This window comes from Lynx canadensis, chromosome C1 (assembly GCF_007474595.2).
Source record: "Lynx canadensis isolate LIC74 chromosome C1, mLynCan4.pri.v2, whole genome shotgun sequence".
NCBI classification, from domain to species: Eukaryota; Metazoa; Chordata; class Mammalia; order Carnivora; family Felidae; genus Lynx; species Lynx canadensis.
Genome location: NC_044310.1, coordinates 209744082 through 209765787, shown reverse-complemented (window position 1 = coordinate 209765787; position 21706 = coordinate 209744082). Strand labels below are relative to the sequence as shown.

General features: G+C 42.0%; 1 protein-coding gene across 2 annotated transcripts in view; it reads right to left on the bottom strand.

The window, feature by feature from the left end:
• COL4A3 (collagen type IV alpha 3 chain) overlaps positions 1 to 21706 on the bottom strand; it is a 137075-nt gene that overhangs the window by 34376 nt on the left and 80993 nt on the right. For both annotated transcript variants that reach the window (XM_030325810.1, XM_030325809.1), the window contains exons 15-27: positions 21048 to 21107; positions 19580 to 19624; positions 19249 to 19302; positions 18328 to 18369; positions 16144 to 16228; positions 14921 to 14956; positions 13088 to 13252; positions 8923 to 9015; positions 8083 to 8178; positions 5100 to 5170; positions 4125 to 4307; positions 2095 to 2263; positions 61 to 153 (exon numbers count right to left, since the gene is read on the bottom strand). In XM_030325810.1, the coding sequence (XP_030181670.1) occupies positions 61 to 153; positions 2095 to 2263; positions 4125 to 4307; positions 5100 to 5170; positions 8083 to 8178; positions 8923 to 9015; positions 13088 to 13252; positions 14921 to 14956; positions 16144 to 16228; positions 18328 to 18369; positions 19249 to 19302; positions 19580 to 19624; positions 21048 to 21107 (1192 nt within the window). The remainder of the gene's footprint in view (positions 1 to 60; positions 154 to 2094; positions 2264 to 4124; positions 4308 to 5099; positions 5171 to 8082; positions 8179 to 8922; positions 9016 to 13087; positions 13253 to 14920; positions 14957 to 16143; positions 16229 to 18327; positions 18370 to 19248; positions 19303 to 19579; positions 19625 to 21047; positions 21108 to 21706) is intronic.

Here is a 21706-nt window from a genome sequence, read left to right as displayed (position 1 = left end):
CTAGGACAATCAGGATGCCATTTGATGTCGTGCACCAGACATGACAAAGGGGATACTCACCAGGCGGACCTTGGGGGCCAGCACGGCCAGGGAGCCCTGGAGGTCCTGGGGGCCCTGGGACTGGTGTCGAAACACTGAATTCTCCCTTAGGACCTTAAGAAAGTTTGTGATCATAAGACTGGTGTGCATTTTGAAGCTTTTTTTTTTTTTTTGGTTCAGGGGGAGCAAATGTAATTATAAGGGGTTTATAAACATATCCCAAGGAATATAAAAAATAGTTTCTGCTTCCATAGGCTTTAAAACTGGCTTAAAGATGACCAACCCATTGAAACTTTCTTATTCAATTGATGAATATTTATAAGCATTTACTATTGTCTAAGCTTCAATTATAGCCCAACTCAATGCCGTTCCATTGAAAGGGAAGCTATTCTAAAAAAAAAAAATCAATGATATGGAATTCAGTGTAAATGTTAGTGAATATTTATTTGGTAGGTTCTTTATTTATTGGGTGACTAGTTTTCACAGGAAGAAAGTATGGCACGCTGAACAAAAGATCAAGTGTGGCTTGGGCACATATCTTAACCTCTGTGGTAATTTCTTCATGTGTCATTGGGGAAATAATGCCTACCCAGTCCACAAAAATTCGAGATAATGTGGCTATGCTGGCCAACATTAAAAACATGTTAGTGATTTGAATTATCCGTATATTTATGGAAAAAATAAGTTTATAGTAGTTTGATGGGAAAAACTTCACGATAATGTATTTTACGACAATGGAGTCCTTCACTAGAAATTCACATGTAGAAAGAACAGAAGATTTGAAGATGGATTAGAAGAGAGATCAGGAAAACTTTTTCTGTAAAGAGCCAGATAGTAAATAATCTGGGCTTTGTGGTCCAAATGGTCTCTATACCATAACTCAACGCTGCCATTGCAGCATGAGAACAGCCAGGAACAATATGGATATGAATGAGGGTGGCTACGTGCTAGGAAAACGTTATTTATGGACACTGAAACTTGAATTTCATATAATTTTCATGTACCACAAAGTATTATTCAAAAGATTTTTTCCCTAATCATTTGAAAATATAAAAACCACTTTTAGCTTGTGGATCATACATAAATACGCGGTAGGCTGGATTTAGACTATGGGCTGCCATGGTTTGCCAATCCCTGGATTAGAATAGCAGCCTCAAAAGTAAGGTGCAGAAGAAAAACACATATATATATATACACATATACATATGTATATACATATATACATACATATATATGTGTATATATATACATATATATATAGTCACAAAAAAAAGCTTTACGCACATGTGTGGACAGAAATGCATGCATACAATGTAAAAAATATACAGAAATGCTTGGGGAGAGGCACTTACATATTTTTTTACTGATAAGGGATACTATAAAACAATTTGGAGGCCATTAGTTTATTGAGTCTCACCCTTTAAAGTGATATTAGAAGTAAGAAATGACATGGTGGCATTATTTGTTGAAAACTGTCAGCAATGTGCAATTCTTATCTTCCGTTATGTTCTCTGCCACGGATAAACATTGGGGATCAGATCCCTCCTGAATCCACCAACTATGTTCAGTACACGTGGATCCCAAAAGTTACTGAGGCTTTAGGACTATTGTCAGAAAACTATTCTTCATTTATCTTAGATATTTTGAAGTTTTATTTGTAAACCGTCTATTGGATTATGGGTCAAAAGAATAAATTTGCAACAACATTAGTGGACCCTTGAGACTCAGAAGGGGCTTCTCAGGATCAATTTCATAGATTTCTGCCCCCCCCCCCCTTTGTTTATCATAACTGATTGCCACTCATTCCATCTATTTCTGTTTAGCATATGGAGATAGACTATCTTAGGAAATTTCAACTGAACTTCTCAGTAACAGAGAAAATACGTTTTCTCTGAAATATCCTACATATTCTTTCTGAGTGTCTATGAGTTGACATATTCTACTTATTAGAAGTAAGTTTCTATACATCATTTTAGTCTTGAGGGAGCTTTACTTGCTCTAGGAACCATAGACCCACTCCATAGGAAAACAGGACTGGAAAGAAAACTAACCAACCGGCTTCTCCAGGTGGTCCGGGGGCTCCAGGAATTCCTTGGGTACCCTTTGGACCAGGCTCTCCCTGCGGTCCATAGCCTGGTGGTCCAGGTGGTCCTGCAGGTCCCGGGGGCCCAGGGGTGCCGGGATCCCCTGGAGGACCCTGGTCCCCCTTCTCACCAGTCAGGGCCTGTGACAACAGGAATATGTTTGGATGGTGCTTCATTCCAGTATCTCCTTCCACGGGTTAATCTTACCGTGAATACGAGTACCAGATAAGCAGCCAATGAGAAAATTTTGAATCAAAAAGCAGGTATTTGAAGGGAATTGTTACTAAAATGAGACCGCTCTATGGTTTCTGCTGTTCTGTGCTCTTTGGATTTCAGCAACATTTCATTCACTCGAAGCCTCTCGAGACACACACTTGTGTCTTCTGGTGGGATGTCATATGTAGAACAGCCCCTAAGACTCTGTTCAAATCAGCCAACAGTTCAAATAGCTTTAGAGCTAACATTCGTGTGAATAGCGTATTTCTCAACTAAAACCAGCACAGCAAACTTTTATTTGTTTGTTTTTTACCGGGTGTTTTCATTACAAAGGAGATTCAGGTCCAGATAGACTGTATTCATTTTTTTCCTTATAAAATATCTTTTGCTAGATTATGTCTTAAGATTTAATGGTAATGGTGAAAGCATACATATATAAGAGGTATGTTTTATACCAACTGTAAAAATACTGACTTTCCATGATTATATAGCTTAAATTGAATAAAATAATATAATTGTAAAAAAATATCTTTTTGTAATCGCATAGGGCCATAACTCTGGAGATGATTTGCGTATTTTAAACAAGTTAAATATGACATAATAATTGAGTTCTTCTTCCATCCCAATATGGCCTCAAATAATAGATTTGACTGGATTTTTCATTGTTCAGGATCATTGGGTGACTCGGTGTTTTTATGTTTTTTTCGTTTGTTTGTTCGTTTTTCCTTCTTCCATAATGACAGGGCATAAGACTCCACACATTACCTCCTTGAGGTTTTTCTTACATTACTTTTACTGGAACTTAATAAAGAATTAGCAAGACGCAAATGGAAGCATCATGTGAACTGTACTAGTGCTAAACCAAAAGAATTCTAGACTCTGTCCCTCTATAAGCATCACTACCACCCGGGGTGGGGGGACAGCCTGGCTGTTTCCCAGAGTCTGAGAAGCACTGGCCCTGCCAGCTGCTCTCAGCCCAAAAGTATTTTGTAGTCAAAAAGGTATAACGAAGATTATAGGCCACATCTAGATCTTGGGGAGCCACACTTTATTCTGATATTAACGGGTCTGTAAACAAATGTTTAAATTTATTTGCCAAGTTTTCCTGTCCGAGGTGGGACTCTTTTAATTGGATAACACCGATGAACTCTGGGAGACACTGGTATTTCCTGGGGCAGGCTGGGAAGCATGGCTGGCAAACTTCTCCCAGATATACCGGGGGAGGTGCTCAGCCTCTGCCCCCTGACATCTTCAAATAGATCCCCGTAGGAATCTCTCAAGTGCACATGTGAGACATTCTATCCCTATCCCATGAAAAGAGAGAACTTACCTAAGCTTAACTATTTTAAAGGACAAAACATCTGATCTGTTTATTTGACTAACCTCCTCCTAAAATTGTGCTTTACGCATTTATTTTTACTTCAAAGAATGCATATTGCCTTCAAGATATTGATCAAAACGTTCCCTTATTTATCATTTTCTAAACTTGTCTATAAACTCATTGGACATAAACGTGGAATTGTAACTTGCGTAGGAGACAAGGTCATTATCGATGTAGAATTTTATTTGGGCTAAAAGCACCATTGAGTGCTACCTATGTGTCAAAATACTACACACATGTGTTGGGGTTAGTACTGCTCATTTGAAGATGCCTCATTGTGTGGTTAGAGGGACGCACTGTGCTGAATGGCCAAGGATTTTATGAATGGAAAGTACCCAATGTGGTAACTTCAGAGCATATCAGTTGTAGGGAGGGTAATTTGAAAAAAGTTACCAGATACCAACCGGTTCCCCTTTAGGTCCTGGTGATCCTTTTACCCCGGGGGTTCCAGGAATCCCATCCAAGCCTCTTCTTCCAGGATGCCCTCTGAGCCCAGGGTCCCCTGGGGCACCCACTTGTCCATCAGGTTGAGGTGCTTCCCCTTTTTCTCCTTTAAGTCCTGGATCCCCCTGAGCACCCGGGAACCCCTAGGGCGGTACAGAAACGAGTCTGCATTGCAATTGGGTACAGCTGTTCTTGTGCCAATCTTAAAAAAAAAAGTCAACCAGAATTTTTCAAGTGTAATGAACATGGATATTTTTCAGACACTTTCTTTAGCCTACAAGTATAATTTCAAGCTTTTTTCCCCTCTCTATTTGCTTTCAAAACTGGAATTCAGTTAGCACAATTCAATGCAACACACACAATAATATTGGTCAATATGACACAGATATCATCGTAACTTAGATTCCGTTAGAATATTGGAAATTTTAACATGCATCTATGGATAATTTGATTGAAATATATATCTCTGTATAACTCTCTGACTCACTGTGATAGTCAAAACTTTAATTTCTAATAGTTTCTCGAGGTATAATTTACATATCATAAGATATATCTTTATACGAATACAGTTCAATGATTTTTAGTACATTTGTACATTTATGCTACGATCGCCACAATACAGTGTTAAAACATTTCCGGTACTCCCTCGGATTCCTTCAGATCCATTTGTAGTCATGCCCTGTCCCAACCACAGCCCAGGCAACCAGAGATCTGCTTCTAGTTCTGATCCATTTCAAACGATTCAAAGTTCACTAATTCATTCACTTATTCACACATCATGCATTTATTCATTTAACCAAGTCTCTATTAAATGCTCTAATATTAAGTACTCTTTGCCAGGCACCAAACTGATAACCTATGTGTGGTGCTACTGTACTTCCAGAACGTGCTGTTATCCAAATTGAAACGAAAGCTCCCAAACCATGAAATCTTACTGGATATCCGGGAAGACCCGCACTTCCTGGGGACCCTGGGCTTCCTTTAGTGCCAGCTGGCCCTTGTCCGCCTGCAAAGCAGTGAATTATTAAATATTTGTTGAACACCAACTCTGAGTAGCCCAGGTAATGCAGGAGTTGCAGGAAATAGGCTGCTTTCTTCTGAGGAAAGAAAGACAATTTCTATCTCAAAACACAGAGGGCAGGGAGAGGATGAGAGTAAATAACTGGAATAAGAGATGATGTAAAAAAAAAAGCATTTAAAAAATGCTTGCCTCCCTAAAATTCTTGTCTTTATAGTTTTAAGGAGACAGGTTTATTTTTTGATCAAAAAAGCAATATATGCTCCTTGTGAAAAACAGATTCAGAAAGAAGAGAATAAAAATCACTTATAGATCTACCACCAGAGGACAATATTTGCTAAAATTTTGATGTATGGCACTCTTAAATTTTATATCCATAACATGCTGAATGTATACATGGCATTTTGGAATCTATACATATGTCAATAAATACAGATTTATAGCTTCGCTTTAAATGGCCGCAGAGTAGCCTAATGTGTGGATCAACCAACATTTATTCAGCCAGCTGCTATTTTAGAATTTGGATCATTTTTCAACTTTTCAACATTGTAGTAAACAATGTTATAGTAAATATCTCTAGATAGTTAGTGCTCCAGATTTTTCTAATAATTTAAATTTCTAAAAGCGTAAGCGCAAGACAAAATGGACACAAACTTTTCTGAGGCTCTGGGCATCCGTTGCCAAATTGCATTTTGCTGTACAATTTTACACTTCCTATATGCATGTAAGTGTATCCGTAAGGATATACTGTAAAGACCCTTTAGAGGGTCTTTTGGGCGGATCTCAAGCCAATGTATTAATAAATGGATATTCCGATTTTATGTTTTGCAAGATTCGAGTCAGGGTATGCTTTTTGATAGTAATCCAGATGCTTCCACTGTTTATGTATCTTCTTTGAGCTGCACCTGTAGTATGTCAAGTGTAGAGAAATCAAGGAAAATACAACACAACTACTGGGTCAGCAGCAGCGAGCTGCCCACCCACATTCTACCCTTGGGTCACTCAAGGGGAATGTAGAAAAATAATCATTGCTTCATCATCCTTCCATTCTTTCCCTCCCTGTCTCCCTTGCTCCTTCCCTTTCTGTCAGTTTTTGTTTTAATAGAACATTTCACCTAGAGTCTTAGGCACCGAATAGGAACAGCATGAGGGACAGAGGGCCCGTTATACCCACCCTTCACCCCCTCTTTGCCTCCCCCGCTTCTCCCCTCTCAAGCCTGTCTCAGAGAGTCAGGGGGCAGAGATGGCAAAGTAACGAAGGCATTTATAAAGGAACAGGAATGATGTGAGCGTGGCAAAGGACCCTGGCTGAATGCGTGTCCTCTCTCAGCTGGCCACAGTGCCTGCACCTGCCACCATTAGCATTTCTTCTTTGGACGGTGACCCCACTTCCCGAAGCCCCTGTGCCAATGCAAATGTCTACCCGATGGTGGTAACATACAAATATTCCCTGATTGGTGTTGCCAGGTAGACCTTTGGATTCACTTGCTTCAAAGGGAAGCCCCTGGCACAGTGACTGAACGATGCCAGCATAGAGAGCAGGAGCATGGCTCAGGAGGAGAGTGGATTTCAGTCCAGGCTTTACCACTTATGAGCTATGCCACCTTATGCCTCAGCTTCCTCATCTGTCAAATGGGGTCAATGACAGCACTTACCTGTAGGACTGAGGTGAGGAATAGGCATGGAGGTCCATACGACACCTAGCAGACCAAGGTGGTCATGGCAAAACCAGGACTGCACGTGAAACCGTGTGACAGAGGCCCTGAGTAGCCAGGGGAGAGGCACCAGCGGCAGAGGAACCCAACTAATGAGTAGAGACTTTCTCTACCTCGAGATTTTTGTCCATGGCCAGTTCTGTGACCGAGAAAGGGGAGGTGGGACAGCAGAGACAGTGGACAGTCTGAAGCAACCCTGTGGGGTGGGGAGTCCTGGTCTGACACGGACGTCCAGAAGAGAAGCAACACAGGCTCTGTTTAGCTCGCAGCATATTGGCCTAGAGGATGGTTTTTTTCTTTCAAAAATGGAGTTAGCAAATTTTGAAAAAAAAAATGAGATTTCAGCTAAAAACCCAAGTTTCTTTCTTCTCATGAAAAAAAGGAAGATTTATCAACACGGGCCTAAAGTGCTGCCAGTAACAACAGACCGGAGCTGGTGCACGATGGCCCCCTCCAATGTGCCTTCCAGTTTACCACAGTCCTCTCCACTCCCTACTGTGCCCCACTGGTGTGCTTTTTTTTTTTTTTTCTTGCATTTGTATCCTTTTTTTTTTTAAGCTTATTTATTTATTTTGAGAGAGAGTGTGAGCGGGGTGGGGCAGAGAGACAGGGAGAGAATCCCAAGCAGGTTCTGCGATGTCAGCATGGAGCCCGATGTAGGGATCGATCTCAAGAACCATGAGATCAAGACCTGAGCCAAAATCAAGAGCCAGACCCTCAACCGACTGAGCCACCCAGGCGCCCTTGTACTTGTGTCCTGAATGAAACAGTGCCTATGCCCATGACTCTACCAAAAGTGGGGATTAAAAAAACAAACAAAAAAATCCCAAACAGACTGAAGAGAATTGTGTCTTTTAAGAAAAAAAAGAGAGAGAGAGAGAGCTTATTTCTTTATGGAAGAAAAAAGTGGTGTGTGTTTGGTATGGCTGCCTCACTCCTCCAAGTTACCTGCTGGATCCCTGTAGGAACCCCAGTCTACAATTCCTGGGGAATACCATGGTTTGCTAGAATTCGGCAACTAAAACGGAAAAGGGGAAAAGGCCAGTTTCTGTGTTATTTCGGCTTACTTTATGTTAACTGAGTATACGTTTGAAAATCTCCAAATTCAGGGAAACCCCATCACTGACATTCAGAAGTCTGATACCTTTTTTTTTTTAACCACCCAGGGAGCTGACCCTTTTGTACCTGGGATTCCTTTCATGCCGTCTAACCCCGGCAATCCTGGGAGGCCCGGAGGCCCTGGGACACAAGGACACTGGATGCACAGGAGGCCTGGTTCCCCTGCAATGATAGCAGCTTGTTACTCATAAACCCACATCTAGTCCTCAGAAAGGACAGATACTTCCTAACCACACAATCATTTATTACATTAAAATGTGTGTGTGTGTGTGTGTGTGTGTAGTGAAAATCATCTAGGACACTGTGCATTGTTTTATGTTGTTGATTTTTATTTTATTTTATATGTATATATATTTAAGTTTATTTATTTTTGAGGGTGGGGAGAGGCAGAGAGAAGAGAGAGAGAATCCCAAGCAGGCTCCTCGCTGCCAGCATGGTGCCCGACTCGGGGGCTTGATCTCACAAAGCATGAGATGATGACGGAGCCGAAATTAAGAGTCGGGTGCTTAACCAAATGAGCCACCCAAGGGCCCCAGACATTGTACATATTAATGAAAAGTCATTCATCTATTAGAACTGCTTACTTTATCCATCTGACCTTCTTAATGTTCTCAGAGGAAATCCTGAGTCAAGCACAAAACATCCTGTATTACAGCCACCTGTCTCCTTCAGTGCCGGATAATACTCATATTCCAGGAACATCCAACAATTTATTGCACGGGTGCTAAATAAATGATTGATTTATAGATAAATGAAAACTTTGAGGTAATTCTTCTGGAAAAGAGGCCAGCCTTGACTGTCTGCAGTTTGGGATCATTGTTGTTTTGGTGGGGGAGGAATCAAATGGGGACAGTTATGATGACGAGCATGGCTTACTTGAATAGAACAACCATTGATTGAACCAACCTTTGGGCCCATCGACTCCTGGGATTCCTGGAAACCCTATAGGGCCTGGAAGTCCACTATCTCCAGGTGGACCTTTGCGAAAAATGATGTCACCTGCAAAAAGACAACACCAGAACTTGATTTTTATCTCTTTATGTGTTTTTGTTCAATTAGCACATTTCTGCACTATGCATTATTTTATACGCACTCCCCCATATTTGTTTTAGAAGCTGAGTCTTTTGAAGGTTCGTCTACACTGAAGACTGAAGCATGGTGACCAGCTTTTCCTTTCTCATTACACATGTGATTTTTTTAAGTTTATTTATTTTGAGAGAGAGAGAGAGCGTGTGTGTGTGTGTGTGTGTGTGAGTAGGGGAGGGGCAGAGAGAGAGAGGGAGAGAGAGAGAATCCCAATGCTCAGTATGGGGCTGGACACAGGGCTTGATCTCACAACTGTGAGATCATTACCTGAGCTGGATGCTTAAGACTGAGCTACCCAGGGGCCCACACAAGTGATGTTTTTTAATACTGGTGCAGTGATTCTTTGAAAGCTCGTTATATGGTTATTTCTCATCATATAATCAACTTGTGTTATTTTATTCAGTTACTTCTAATTATTTCAAGACTATTCTTTTAACATTTTTAGGCAGAGGGTCAAATCTCATTTTTCTATATATCTTGGATACCCTGAATCTTCCTGATACATAGTAGATGCCTAATACAGACTGAGTGAAAAAGTTCTGACAGAATATCATCTGTTTTCTCTGTATTGCTTATTCACATCTATCAAGTTCGTCATTTTTTTTTAACTTTTTTTTTAACTTTTTTAAATTTGTTTTTGAGACAGAGAGAGACAGAGCATGAACGGGGGAGGGGCAGAGAGAGAGGGAGACACAGAATCGGAAGCAGGCTCCAGGCTCTGAGCCATCAGCCCAGAGCCCGATGCGGGGCTCGAACTCACGGACCACGAGATCGTGACCTGGCTAAAGTCGGACGCTTAACCGACTGAGCCACCCAGGCGCCCCAAGTTCATCATTTTTAAAGAAAGTTTATTTATTCGTTCTGAGAGAGAGAGAGAGATAATCCCAAGCAGGCTCCACACTGTCAGCACAGAGCCCTACTTGAGACTCAGTCTCACGAACTGTGAGATTATGACCTGAGCCGAAGGAATCAAGAGTCATTTATCCAAGGGATACAGGTGTCCTGTTTCGAAGGGACACATGCACCCCCATGTTTATAGCAGCACTATCAACAACAGCCAAAGTATGGAAAGAGCCCAAATGGCCATCGATGGATGAATGGATCAAGAAGATGTGGTAGATATACACAATGGAGTATTACTCAGCAATCAAAAAGAATGAAATCTTGCCATTGGTGACTACGTGGATGGAACTGGAGGGTATTATGCTAAGTGAAATTAGTCAGAGAAAGACAAAAATCATATGACTTCACTCCTATGAGGGCTTTAAGAGACAAAACAGATGAACATAAGGGAAGGGAAACAAAAATAATATAAAAACAGGGAGGGGGCAAAACAGAAGAGGCTCATAAATATGGAGAACAAACTGAGGGTTACTGGAGGGGTAGTGGGAGGAGGGATGGGCTAAATGGGTAAGGGGCACTAAGGAATCTACTCCTGAAAGCATTGTTGCACTATATGCTAACTAATTTGGATGTAAATTAAAAAAAATAAAAAGTAAAACAAGTTAAAAAAAAAAAAAAAGAAATCAAGGGTCAGACACTTAACTGACTGAGCCACCCAGGTGCCCCTGAGCCTTTCATTCCTAATGTGGGTCTTCAAGAAAGCTCTTTCCAGTCCTTCCACAAGCAGATGCTACTATAATGCGACAACAAACAGCTCATTCTCTTTGGCTTTTCTGTTCTATGACCAAATTTTTGGTCTTGCCATTTCAAATGTAGGCACAAGGCAATACTGATGAAACTAAATATTTGAAAATGGTACCTATAGCTGCCCCAAATTTCAGAGCAACAAGGTACCAGTGGAAACATTTAACTGAGATGGAATGTGGTCCATGTAATGTCTGTTTGACTTGGAAAGGAAGGTTCGTTTTGTGATCCAGTTTTCTATGTCTTTAGAATGACTGGATAGTTATCTTTAAACAATAAAATCTAACGGCAGTTTTATACTTAATGTAGTCATATGTGTATTTATACATTGATACATTTGTATTTACTTAAACATTTTCATACTCCTGTCATACTCATTTCAACAAATACTTGAGTACTTACAACGTTCCAGCCCCCTGTGCTATGTTCTCGGCTTAAAACAGCAAACTAGACACTGTCTCTGACCTCCAAGAGCTTTGAGTCTTGTAGGGGAAACTGACAATGACAGGTAACGTGAAAAACTCTCCTACTGGATAAGCTCGGGTGTTACAGGATGTGGGCTCAGTGAAAACTCCCTGTTGGGCTTGAACTTGAAGGTGCGACTCGAAGGGCAGACGGGTGTTGTTTGGCAAAAGATAGGAAGCCAGCGTTGTCTTGGAGGGGAGAGGATGCTTGGTGTGCCAGGGAAGGGGCTGTATTACCACAGCACCCCGACTGTGGCACTCATTAGCTACAAGATGTTAGTGTTAATAATTCAGGTAAATGTCTGGCTATTTGAGCAATATTTGAGAAATAATAGAAGCTTCCCTTTAGGCCAATAGCTATTTAAGAAATTATCCCATTAATAAAAAGATACAATATCCAAGAACAGGTTCATCAGGTTCATCTTCCGAAACATGAGCATCCTAAACCCACATCCTGAAAAAGACTCAGAGGACTAGAAATTGTTCACATCCTCAACACGGTGAAACGTTTCAGTTTAGTTTTGCTTTGTTTTCCACGTTGGTTCACGCCATAGCTTAACAGCTTTTGTTCTTGGATATTGTATCTTTTTATTAATGGGATAGTTTCTTAAATAGCTATTGGCCCAAAGGGAAGCTTCTGTTCTTTCTCAAATATTGCTCAGATAGCCAGACATTTACCTGAATTATCTTATTAACACTAAGAGTTTTCCGGATTATTCTTTTGGGTTTTCCAAGTTTATAATCGTACTATCTATAAATAATACATCCTTCCTCTCTTAAAAACAAAATTCCTGGAGCCCCTGGGTGGCTCAGTCGGTTAAGCAATCCGACTCGATTTTGGCTCAGGTCATGGTCTCACAGTTGGTTCGTGAGATCGAGCCCTGAGTGGGGCTCCATTGCTGACTGTGCAGAACCTGCTTGGGGCTGTCTCTCTCCCTCTCTCTCTGCCCCTCCCTCACTCATGCAGCCTCTCCCTCTCTCTCTCAAAATGGGTAAACAAACAAACAAACAAACAGAAAATCCTTGACACGCAGAAAATTCTTAAGGCTATTAGGAGCGTTGAGTACAAAGCACAAGACCTACAAGGCAGCTTCCAGAGAGGTGTTTGGGACACAAAGAGTGACCCACATGTTCCGAGGTTGTGTGTGCCTACTGGCCAACACAGAGTGCTAGGTGCCTTTACAGGTTGATGCAGAGGAGAGGACACCCCCGGGCATCAGAACTTCCAGAACTTCACATCCTCCAGGCGGCAGCTCTGTGGTCTCTGCCCCAACTTGACCTGGCAGGATCTTGCCTCGTGCCCTTGCTGCATACCTCCAGCCCACACGCTGATGCCAGGGCATAGGATGCCCTGGGAGCCATGCCAACACAGCCTGGAAGTGTGTGTGTGTGTATGTGTGTGTGTGTGTGTGTGTGTGTGTGTGTGTGTGGGAGGGGGTGTGGTTAGTCTGGTCCCGTGGGATATATTCTTGACCCATGATTAATAGAAACAGGTGGATAAATTCTTGCCTCTGTTTCCTCTGGGACAGACTGTCCTGAAACAAAGTTAATACAGCTTCTTGGAGGATATTCTCCAGGGACTGAACAAGCAGTGGCAAACTTGGTCACCCCCTTCTCTGCTTCGCTCCCCCTTGCTCCTGCCCCCCACTGTGCCCTCCGTGGGAACTCAGCCTAAAGCTTTGCTGCACCTGCAAAGCCACCATTCCACCAGAGCTGTTTTCACAGTTAATGCGACGAAACACCAGCAGGAAGATGGCTCTTAAGACCCACACGGACGGATGGCCAAGCTGCAAGTAAGCTTCTCCATCGCCACTGATCTGCACACATCTGTCACTTGGGCCATGGCCACAAAAGGGGCCCCGTTAGGTACCTACCTGGTGGTCCTGGGTATCCCGGCGACCCTGTGGGGCCTGGTGCCCCAGGACAACCCGGGGACCCAGGAGGCCCCACTGCATTCTTTCCCGGGGGTCCTCGTTCCCCTTTCCGTCCTTTCACGCCCGGGAATCCAGGGGCTCCTCTGAGGCCAGGCCTTGACGACCCTTGGAGAAAAGAATCATTTTAGCATATTTTAAATTTTTTCCCCGATTCACACATGTTATCTTTCAATTGCAAAATGTAATATATTCTTATTAATAAAAGTTGCCCCATCAAGAGGTATATAAAACATATAAAACAAAGAGAGAATATCTTCCTTCCTTCATCTGTGGCTTTGCTAAACGATCACAGGTCAGCAAAGCTCAGAATGCTCCAGTTCCATGAGGTAATTTATATAATGTATTACAAGGGACTGGGACCGAGTTAGGGGTGCACTGTCGTCTTTTTCTTTAAAAGAACCTCATGATAAATTCTTCAGTATATGCGGTTTTGTGGATGTTTTTTCATCAAAGACTAGAAGATACCAATCTTTCAGTGTCCCAAATGAGAAAGAGAGACCACTGTCACTGGACCTTATTCCCACAGCCAATTGTCTTAGTTATAAAAGGGCGTGATGGGGGGAGGCAGGCATCTCCTGGGAGAGAAGCCAAGCCAGGTGACACAAAGCTCATCTGTCCCTCATAAGGTGACAAGGACATGAAGAGGGGATAAGTCTCGAATCTCTGCCTTGCAAACAGTTTAACTGTGAAGAAGAGAGACCTCACCACCAAAGGGCTATGAAACCAGCAGGGGTAATGACTGATTATTTCTGATTATTGACCATAAAGATTTTGCCATAAAAGCAAATCCATCTGTTTGATGCCCGTTTTAGAGCTTTGTAACTTTTACTCGCTGCTTCCTAAAGGGGCTGATTCATTACTTGGGGAGTCGGGAGTAGAGAAGAAAGTCCTCCCTAATCTTTGGCCAGACCTCTGATACATCCTTTTGTATTCCAACTTGGTGTATTTTTCCATGCACATGCAAATACACATAATATTTATCTGTTGATCTATGTGTTTTAACAGTGGGATTATAAGATACATATAGTTCTGCAATCTGCTTAATTTTAATTCATTTTCAAAATTACATAATAGTTTAATACACAACATGGTATAGAGAAAATTATAATCGACAGCAGGGCTTATCAAATCTTTGCTGCTTTTTTCATGGTTTCGTTTCCTCTACAAAGTGACACGTGATGGCATTACAGTTATAATTAAAGCCACTGAGGTTAATCCTTGATTAAACGTCCTTGAGAGGCAACCACTCCAGTGACTCATGGATGTTTTTATACTTTATGGAATTGTCTGCATGTCTGTAAATAATGTACTGTGAAATTTAAAACTTCACATGAATATATATATATTCTATGTATATATGTATATCTATGTATATACATATATATACATAGTATAATCTATGCATCTTATGCAACATGGGATACACTATGAAAACTCTCTTTTTTTAGCCAGCCTAATGACTGCAAATTACTGTTTTCTACCTCTGTGCCTCCTCTGAGCTTGGAGGCTTCAGTTATTGTGTTACACTTAGTTACAACCGCTGAGAAGTAAAAAAAAAAAAAAAAAAAAAAAAAAAAAAAGCATTTCTAAGTTACTTTGTGTCCATTTTCACTCCCCCCACCCCCATTTCGGCTGTAAATCACAAAGTTAACAATTAGGAAGCTGGAAACACTTTTGGCCCCGTTAGTGAAACATCTGTCCTATGCAAGCAGTGCAAAGGTGATTTTCCTTTTAAGAGCATTTCTGTTGATGCCCTGAGACGCAGGTACCTACCAGCACTTCCAGGAACTCCAGGAGGACCACTGGGACCTATAAATCCGTAACAGTAATTAATCGTTGGCAAGGATATAAACACTCCCCTCCCCCCATTTTTGAAATCTTGGGTGACAATATCGTAATAATCAATAATAAATATTTTCATACTTTTTCTCTACTCCCACAGAGAGAGATAAAGGAAAACTTCGCTGATTGAGACAAACCGCAGAGAAGGAACTAGTCTTAGATGCCTAACATTCAAAAGTGAATCATGCCACCTCTGCACCTTCAAACAATTCCGCAGAGATCTACGAGGAGCCTGCTGTGTATGTGACACTTTGTTGGAACGGTTCAGGTGCTAGAAGATGGTGTTCCATCTCCAATAACATCGCACGGGGTTCTAATTCTTGGACACATGGAAGGGATTTATAGTGACCATATATCAGATTAAAAAAAATCTGTGTCTGTAGCTATACTTCTCTGTCCATTTAAGAATCCTAGGTATTTTTACTCTTTTGAGTGAAATTCTCCTTTGGAATCTTATGTGTATCAATAATTTGCCTCAGATCAGTGGTTCTCGATCCCGGCTACACACTAGAATAATCTGGAGAGCTTTTGCAATCTACCAGTGCTCAGCCTCCCCCCTCTCCCCGCCCCCACCTCCAGACAGTTGCATCAGAATCACAGGGATGGGACTTGGCATGTTTTTAGAAGTTCCCAGGGATTTTGATGTGTAACCAGAGAGGAGAGCTCTTGGCCTAGACCTTTCCAATGTATCTACCCAAAGGGACAGAATCTAATAAATGTGACTCTGCTTCATGGTGCCAGGAGTTGGAAACCCCAGGTTTCAGTCCCTTCTTGTCACTATTATATGGATTTGGTCAAATTACGGTTTTTCAGGGTCTCCATTTTTTTTTTTTTTGTATCCCACTAAGATTGCTGATTCTTTACGTTCCCTCCTCCTGCCCTCTGGCCATTATTAGTGTTTTCTTGTCCGACTTGAACTTCATGCTTGCACACACAAAGAATTTAACTACCTTCTGTGGTATAGCACCTATGGAATATTCATATAAAAGTATGAAAATTAGGAGGCCATGAAAATTGGGAGACCTCTCTTCCCCCTCCCCCCTCCTCCCCCTGCTCCCTGCAAATTCTAGGTCTATAAGCATATGTTACATGTTGCCTGGAGAGAAACACAGGGAAACAGGCAGCAAACGCTTTAGGAAGAAATTTATCCTCACCCTGTGGGCCACGAGCTCCTTTGGGGCCTGGTGGGCCTGGAATTCCTACATCCCCCTTTTCCTGGTATGCATCATAATATTCTGTCTTAAAGGAAAAAGGAACAAATAAAGAGAAAAGATAGCTATTTATGGAGAGCTCACCAAATGCCATGTTCCAATGTCTTTTATTTTGGCCCAAATGATATTTTCCTTATCTTCCTGAATTCATAGGTTTATGTGTTAGCAGAAATATGGTAGCCATATATACATAATGGATACATGTAAAGATAAGAGTTGATGTTTCTGGTATCATGGTATCATATACTTCATGGGCTTTCAGCTAGAAATACATTTTATGATGTGACCCAGCTCACATACTCATAGTTATAAATATACATACATACATATCTAGATATGTGTGAATACGTATGCAGAAATTGAAGTTTCACAAACAGTGACTTACCATTTTGACATTTGATCAATGCTGATTTTTCAGTATATTCTATCTCACCTAATTTTTTTTAATGTTTATTTATTTTTGAGAGAGAGAGAGAGGGGAGGAGCAGACAGAGAGGGAGACACAGAATCAGGAGTAGGCTCCAGGCTCTTGGGCTGACAGCACAGAGCCCGATGCGGGGCTCAAACCCGCAAATCGAACCGCAGGATCATGACCTGAGCTAAAGTCGGACGCTCAACTGACTGAGCCACCCAGGTGGCCCTATTCTATTTCACTTTTTAAAAACACTTGTCCTCATGGGCTAACTTTATTTCAGAGTCTGTTGGGACCCACACATCAAAAAATACTCTGATTGTTTCTTTAAATTTCAGGATACCAATGACTTGCAATAATTGAGGACTCTTGTTTCTGACATGCTCAGTGGACCTACTGTTGGTCTTTAACCATCTACTTCGTAAGCAGAATTTCCAAGGACGATAATAGAAACTGGCATTAAAACACATACACACAGCAAACTGGGAATGCTAATTCCTCTCCAGCGCAACTGGCAAGGAGATTTCATTTAGAACTTGGTACATTTATCTTAAATGAAAGAAGAGGGGAAAAGAAAAGGTTTGTTTTTTGTTTTGTTTTCCTGTATGCTGCATGGGGCCCATGACTTTGCTGGCTTGTTTAAAAAAGAGGTAACAAGAGTATTGTGGTTAAACACTATGTATACAGTCACAAAAAATAACTCACAATAATAACAGTAATGATAATATAATAATCTCCATCAAAATCCATAATGGCATATGTGCACCTGCCAAGGGTTGGCTAAGTGCTTTCGCCCTAAGGCCCAATTATTCTTCCCAGCAACTCCACAAAAGTATTTTGGGGCTATTTGCATCTGAGTCACTTATTTGTTGTGTGAAGGTGAGAATTTCCAGGACCTTCCTTACTTTACTTAGTTAAATTACTTAGTTAAGTTTACTTAGTTAAATTACTTAGGCTGAGGGGTCTGAGAACGGTGTTAGGAATGGGACCCCCTCACCCCCACCCCCTGACTCTCCTACTACCACCGTCCTTTCTGAATGGCAGCTCCACTCGGCGCATTGAACGTGAGAACCACTGTCCTTTAAGGCAGGAGACGAAGGGATACTGGAAGTCAGAGCCCAGATCTCTTTTACTCATCTCCTTAAGCGACAGGGTCACAAAATAGAGAATGTGCTCTATCTCTGCAGTCAGGAGCTGACAGACATCAGTGCAATCCACATCCACACTGCCGAGAGGAGACAGCCTGCTGAGACGGAGCTTGGGCTTGGGGTCAGTGGCTTCTGCTGGCCCTGGTTGGGCTCGTGCTGCCCAGAAGTGCAGGATGTCATATACCCACGCCCAGACGGAGTGGGTGGAGCTCGCTCCCTCTGCCCTGGGTACCCCAGCTGACCTCCACGGCACCCCTCCTGCTCTGCTCAAGGCCACAGGTCACCTGGGGCCATGTGTGATTGAACAAAGGTTTTCTTCTTTCCCACCGCCGAGGGTGGGCATTGCTAGTGCCTTCCAGAGACCACATAGGACCAAATAGAAATATTTATCCATTGTCAAATGGACAAATAATGACAACAGCTATTTTCTTCCTTGGTTTGATAAAAAAGTAAATACTATCATCTCTATCTTAACAGTTAATGAGAGACGCCGATTCAAAATTTCCTTGATGCTTTGGAGGACTTGATCACCCATGACAACCGGACATTGTCTTTAGTTACACTTACTGGACCACGGAATCCTGGAGGGCCAGTGTCCCCTTTCCACCCCTGTGTTGAAAGACAGTTACAAATTGTGAGTACATTAATCCAAAATATCTATACATTTGGTATACTGAAAAAGCAAAATGCACAGCTAAGTAATAAACTGACTTTGGTTTATTTCCCTGGAGGGCCACATCTGGGGCAAGAATCCTGTCAACAAGGTCCTGAGAAGCAGCTGTGGTTCTAGTGATTTCCAGATTCCCTCCGTGCCAGTACCTTCAGAGGGTGTTTCTATGCATTACACATTCCCACGTTCTCGCCCAGATCTCAGGCACGGCAAAACCAGGCTGTGAGTTATATGCAGTTCCCACTGTCCCAACTCACCTGTAACCCACCCCCTTCCTTACCTACTCAAGAGGGCATTTTCAGAATTGGACAGGAAGTGATATTATTTATTATAGGGTACATCTTGAATCTGCACATATCCTTACACATAACAATTATTTGAAAATGTCTGTAACATGTTGTCGGCAATGCATGAAACGGACTACAGCGCACAATTCATTAATCGTGACCTTTCAGCATGTCATGACCCAGGCTGAGACTCACGGGGTTCAGCCTACACTTGCCCTCCGATGACCTGAAACCCTCGCCTGCAGGACTTCTCCAGCTCCTTCCTCATGAGGAAACTAAATCTCACTGGTCACTGTGTCAGCCAGCTTCTGCCACACAGAGCGAGTTTTATATCTTTCCCACAAAACTGCCCTTCAGGTGTCCATGCAAACTTCACATCCCTCACTTCCTCGTAACAAATATAACTAAGGTATTTTAATGAACACTGGTCGCAATTCCTTGTACCTATTTCCAGGGCATGGTGGGGAAAGGGCGGGCAAAAGCCAACCAGTTAAAAGAGCCTGGAGAAGAGGATGTTAGAGAGAGCATTACCTTAATGCCGTCTTCACCTGGTAACCCAGGGAAGCCCCTGTTGCCTTTGGCTCCCTGTGGAAAAGGGCAGAGAGAATGGGTCAGAAGGCCCACGGGTCAATTTCTTCTGTGGGAAGCAAGAGCAGTTGGAACTCCTTTTTGCAAAGAAAAATTAGGATGGCTCAGATGGTCTCTCTTCACAGTGAGGGTGTTGTACTCTGATTCTCAAATGTAGGTTTAAAAGGCCACATGCTTTTTCTAGATTAGTAACTACTGATGACTCCCCAGAGTGCTTCTTCACCGAATGGAACTGACATTTGAATAACATCGATGGGCCAAATCATGTCTTTACCTCAGTGCCAGGGAAACCAGGGGTTCCATCTTTTCCAGGTTTTCCCTAAAACAAAAACACATCATTTAATAAATACGGAAAACCTAAATGATACGATCGTCTCCTCTCGACCTTGGGCAAGAGAGCCTGACTGAGACTCCCCACCCATTCGTTAGAAGAAAAAAAAAAAAAAAACACTACTAATCATGGAACACGTATGACCTTCTCTTGGTGGGAAGGGCAGAGCCAGTCAGAAGGGGAAATCAGGGGTGGTTAGTGGAAGGAAGATTGGAAATTAAGAGCTAAGCTTCAGTGAGATCTAATACTATCCACCCAAGCTTGGAAGAAAACTTGAAAAAGCAGAGGAGTGGACAAAAAAGCTTAGAAAGAGGGAGGTGTTCACAAACTATTCGAAATGTTGGCAATTCCCCGAACTGCAGATATGCCTGTATTTGAACATACTTATAAAAATATGGTGCAGTGTTCTAAACAGACAGGGCTTTTGGATGACCTATTATGAAGTCTACTCTCCATGACAGAATAAAAACCATACTATTTTTTCTTAGAAAAATACACACTTTTCTCAATGTAAAATTTTTATAGAGTTTAAACACAATATATGTGGTTAAATATTTCTAAAAATAGAGCTGGCCGGGTGAGTGGACCCTGGCGACTTCAGTGTCCCCACTACCCATGTCACAGCATGTCCCATTTTCTTTGGGGAGCGGCCGTTCCCTCACTCTGTGTGATTCTGATGGGGCTCTCAGTCACAATAACCCTGACCCCGCTGGTCTGGCCAACCCTGGAAACTTCTTCCTGGCGACAGTTCGCTTTCCAGAGTGAAGCATAGAACCAAGTTGGGTCAATTAGAGAGATTCTCTGGGGTTTTATTAATGGCCACAGGGAAACACACTGCCTCCTTGGATGCCATTAATCTGAACTTCTCACCTTTTCTCTCTATTGCCACCTACAAGGAAGCAGGTCATTGTCAAAGGAGAGCATGAGGCCAATCAATGCACACAGAGGGGGAGAAATGGTATGGAGGGCCCCACCCCCCGCCATATTGTTTCAGGCTCTGAAGTCCTTGAAGGCTGTTTCAGCCTTAAACTTCTCAGCTACTTGAACAAATAAGTCTCATTTCTTAAATTTTTTAAAATATTTACTTATTTTTGAGAGAAAGAGACAGAGCATGATGAGCAGGAGAGAGGCAGAGAGAGAGGATGACACAGATAGGAAGCAGGCTCCAGGCTTCAAGCTGTCAGCATAGAGCTGGACCCAGGGCTCAAACTCACAAACTACAAAATCATGACCTGAGCCAGAGTCAGACGCTTAACCGACTAAACCACCCAGGCACCCCATATTTCCTAAATCTTTAAAAAACTTATAAAAATCTAAGCTAGTTTGAGATGGGTATCTTACACTTGCTTCCTAAATAGTCCTGAGTATTTACTAATACAGGCTGCACATGACACTGAATTTCCAAATTTACCTGCGGGCCAGGTTCTCCAGGAGCACCTTTTTCAGCTCCATAAGATTCCCCAGGCGGTCCCTGTATTAATGAGAGTTATATCAAATTGTACATATTATTGTTTTTTTTTTTACTTATCTTGATTGCCATTAACTTTTTCCTTCTGATTATTCTGTTATATTTTAAAAATGTTAAAATCATGGTTCATCTAAGAGGGAAATCTTATTTATAAGTATTCGTTTAAAAATAAATGCTAAAATACAAGATGCTATATGGAAAGAGCCCAAATGCCCATCAACTGATGAATGGATAAAGAAGCTGTGGCATATATAGGCACAATGGAATACTACTTGGCAATGAAAAAAGAATGAAATCTTGCCATTTGCAACAACATGGCTGGAACTGGAGGGTATTACGCTAAGTAAAATAAGTCAGTCAAAGACAGATATCATGTTTTCACTCATATGTGGAATTTGAGAACTTAACAGAAGACCACGGGGGAAGGGAAGGGAAAAAAATAGTTACAGAGAGAGAGGCAAACCATAAGAGACTCTTAAATACAGAGACCCAACTGAGGGTTGATGTGGGTGGGAGGGCAGGGGGTGGGGAAAATGGGTGGTGGGCATTGAGGAGGGCACTAGTTGGGATGAGCACTGGGTGTTGTATGTAAGTGATGTATC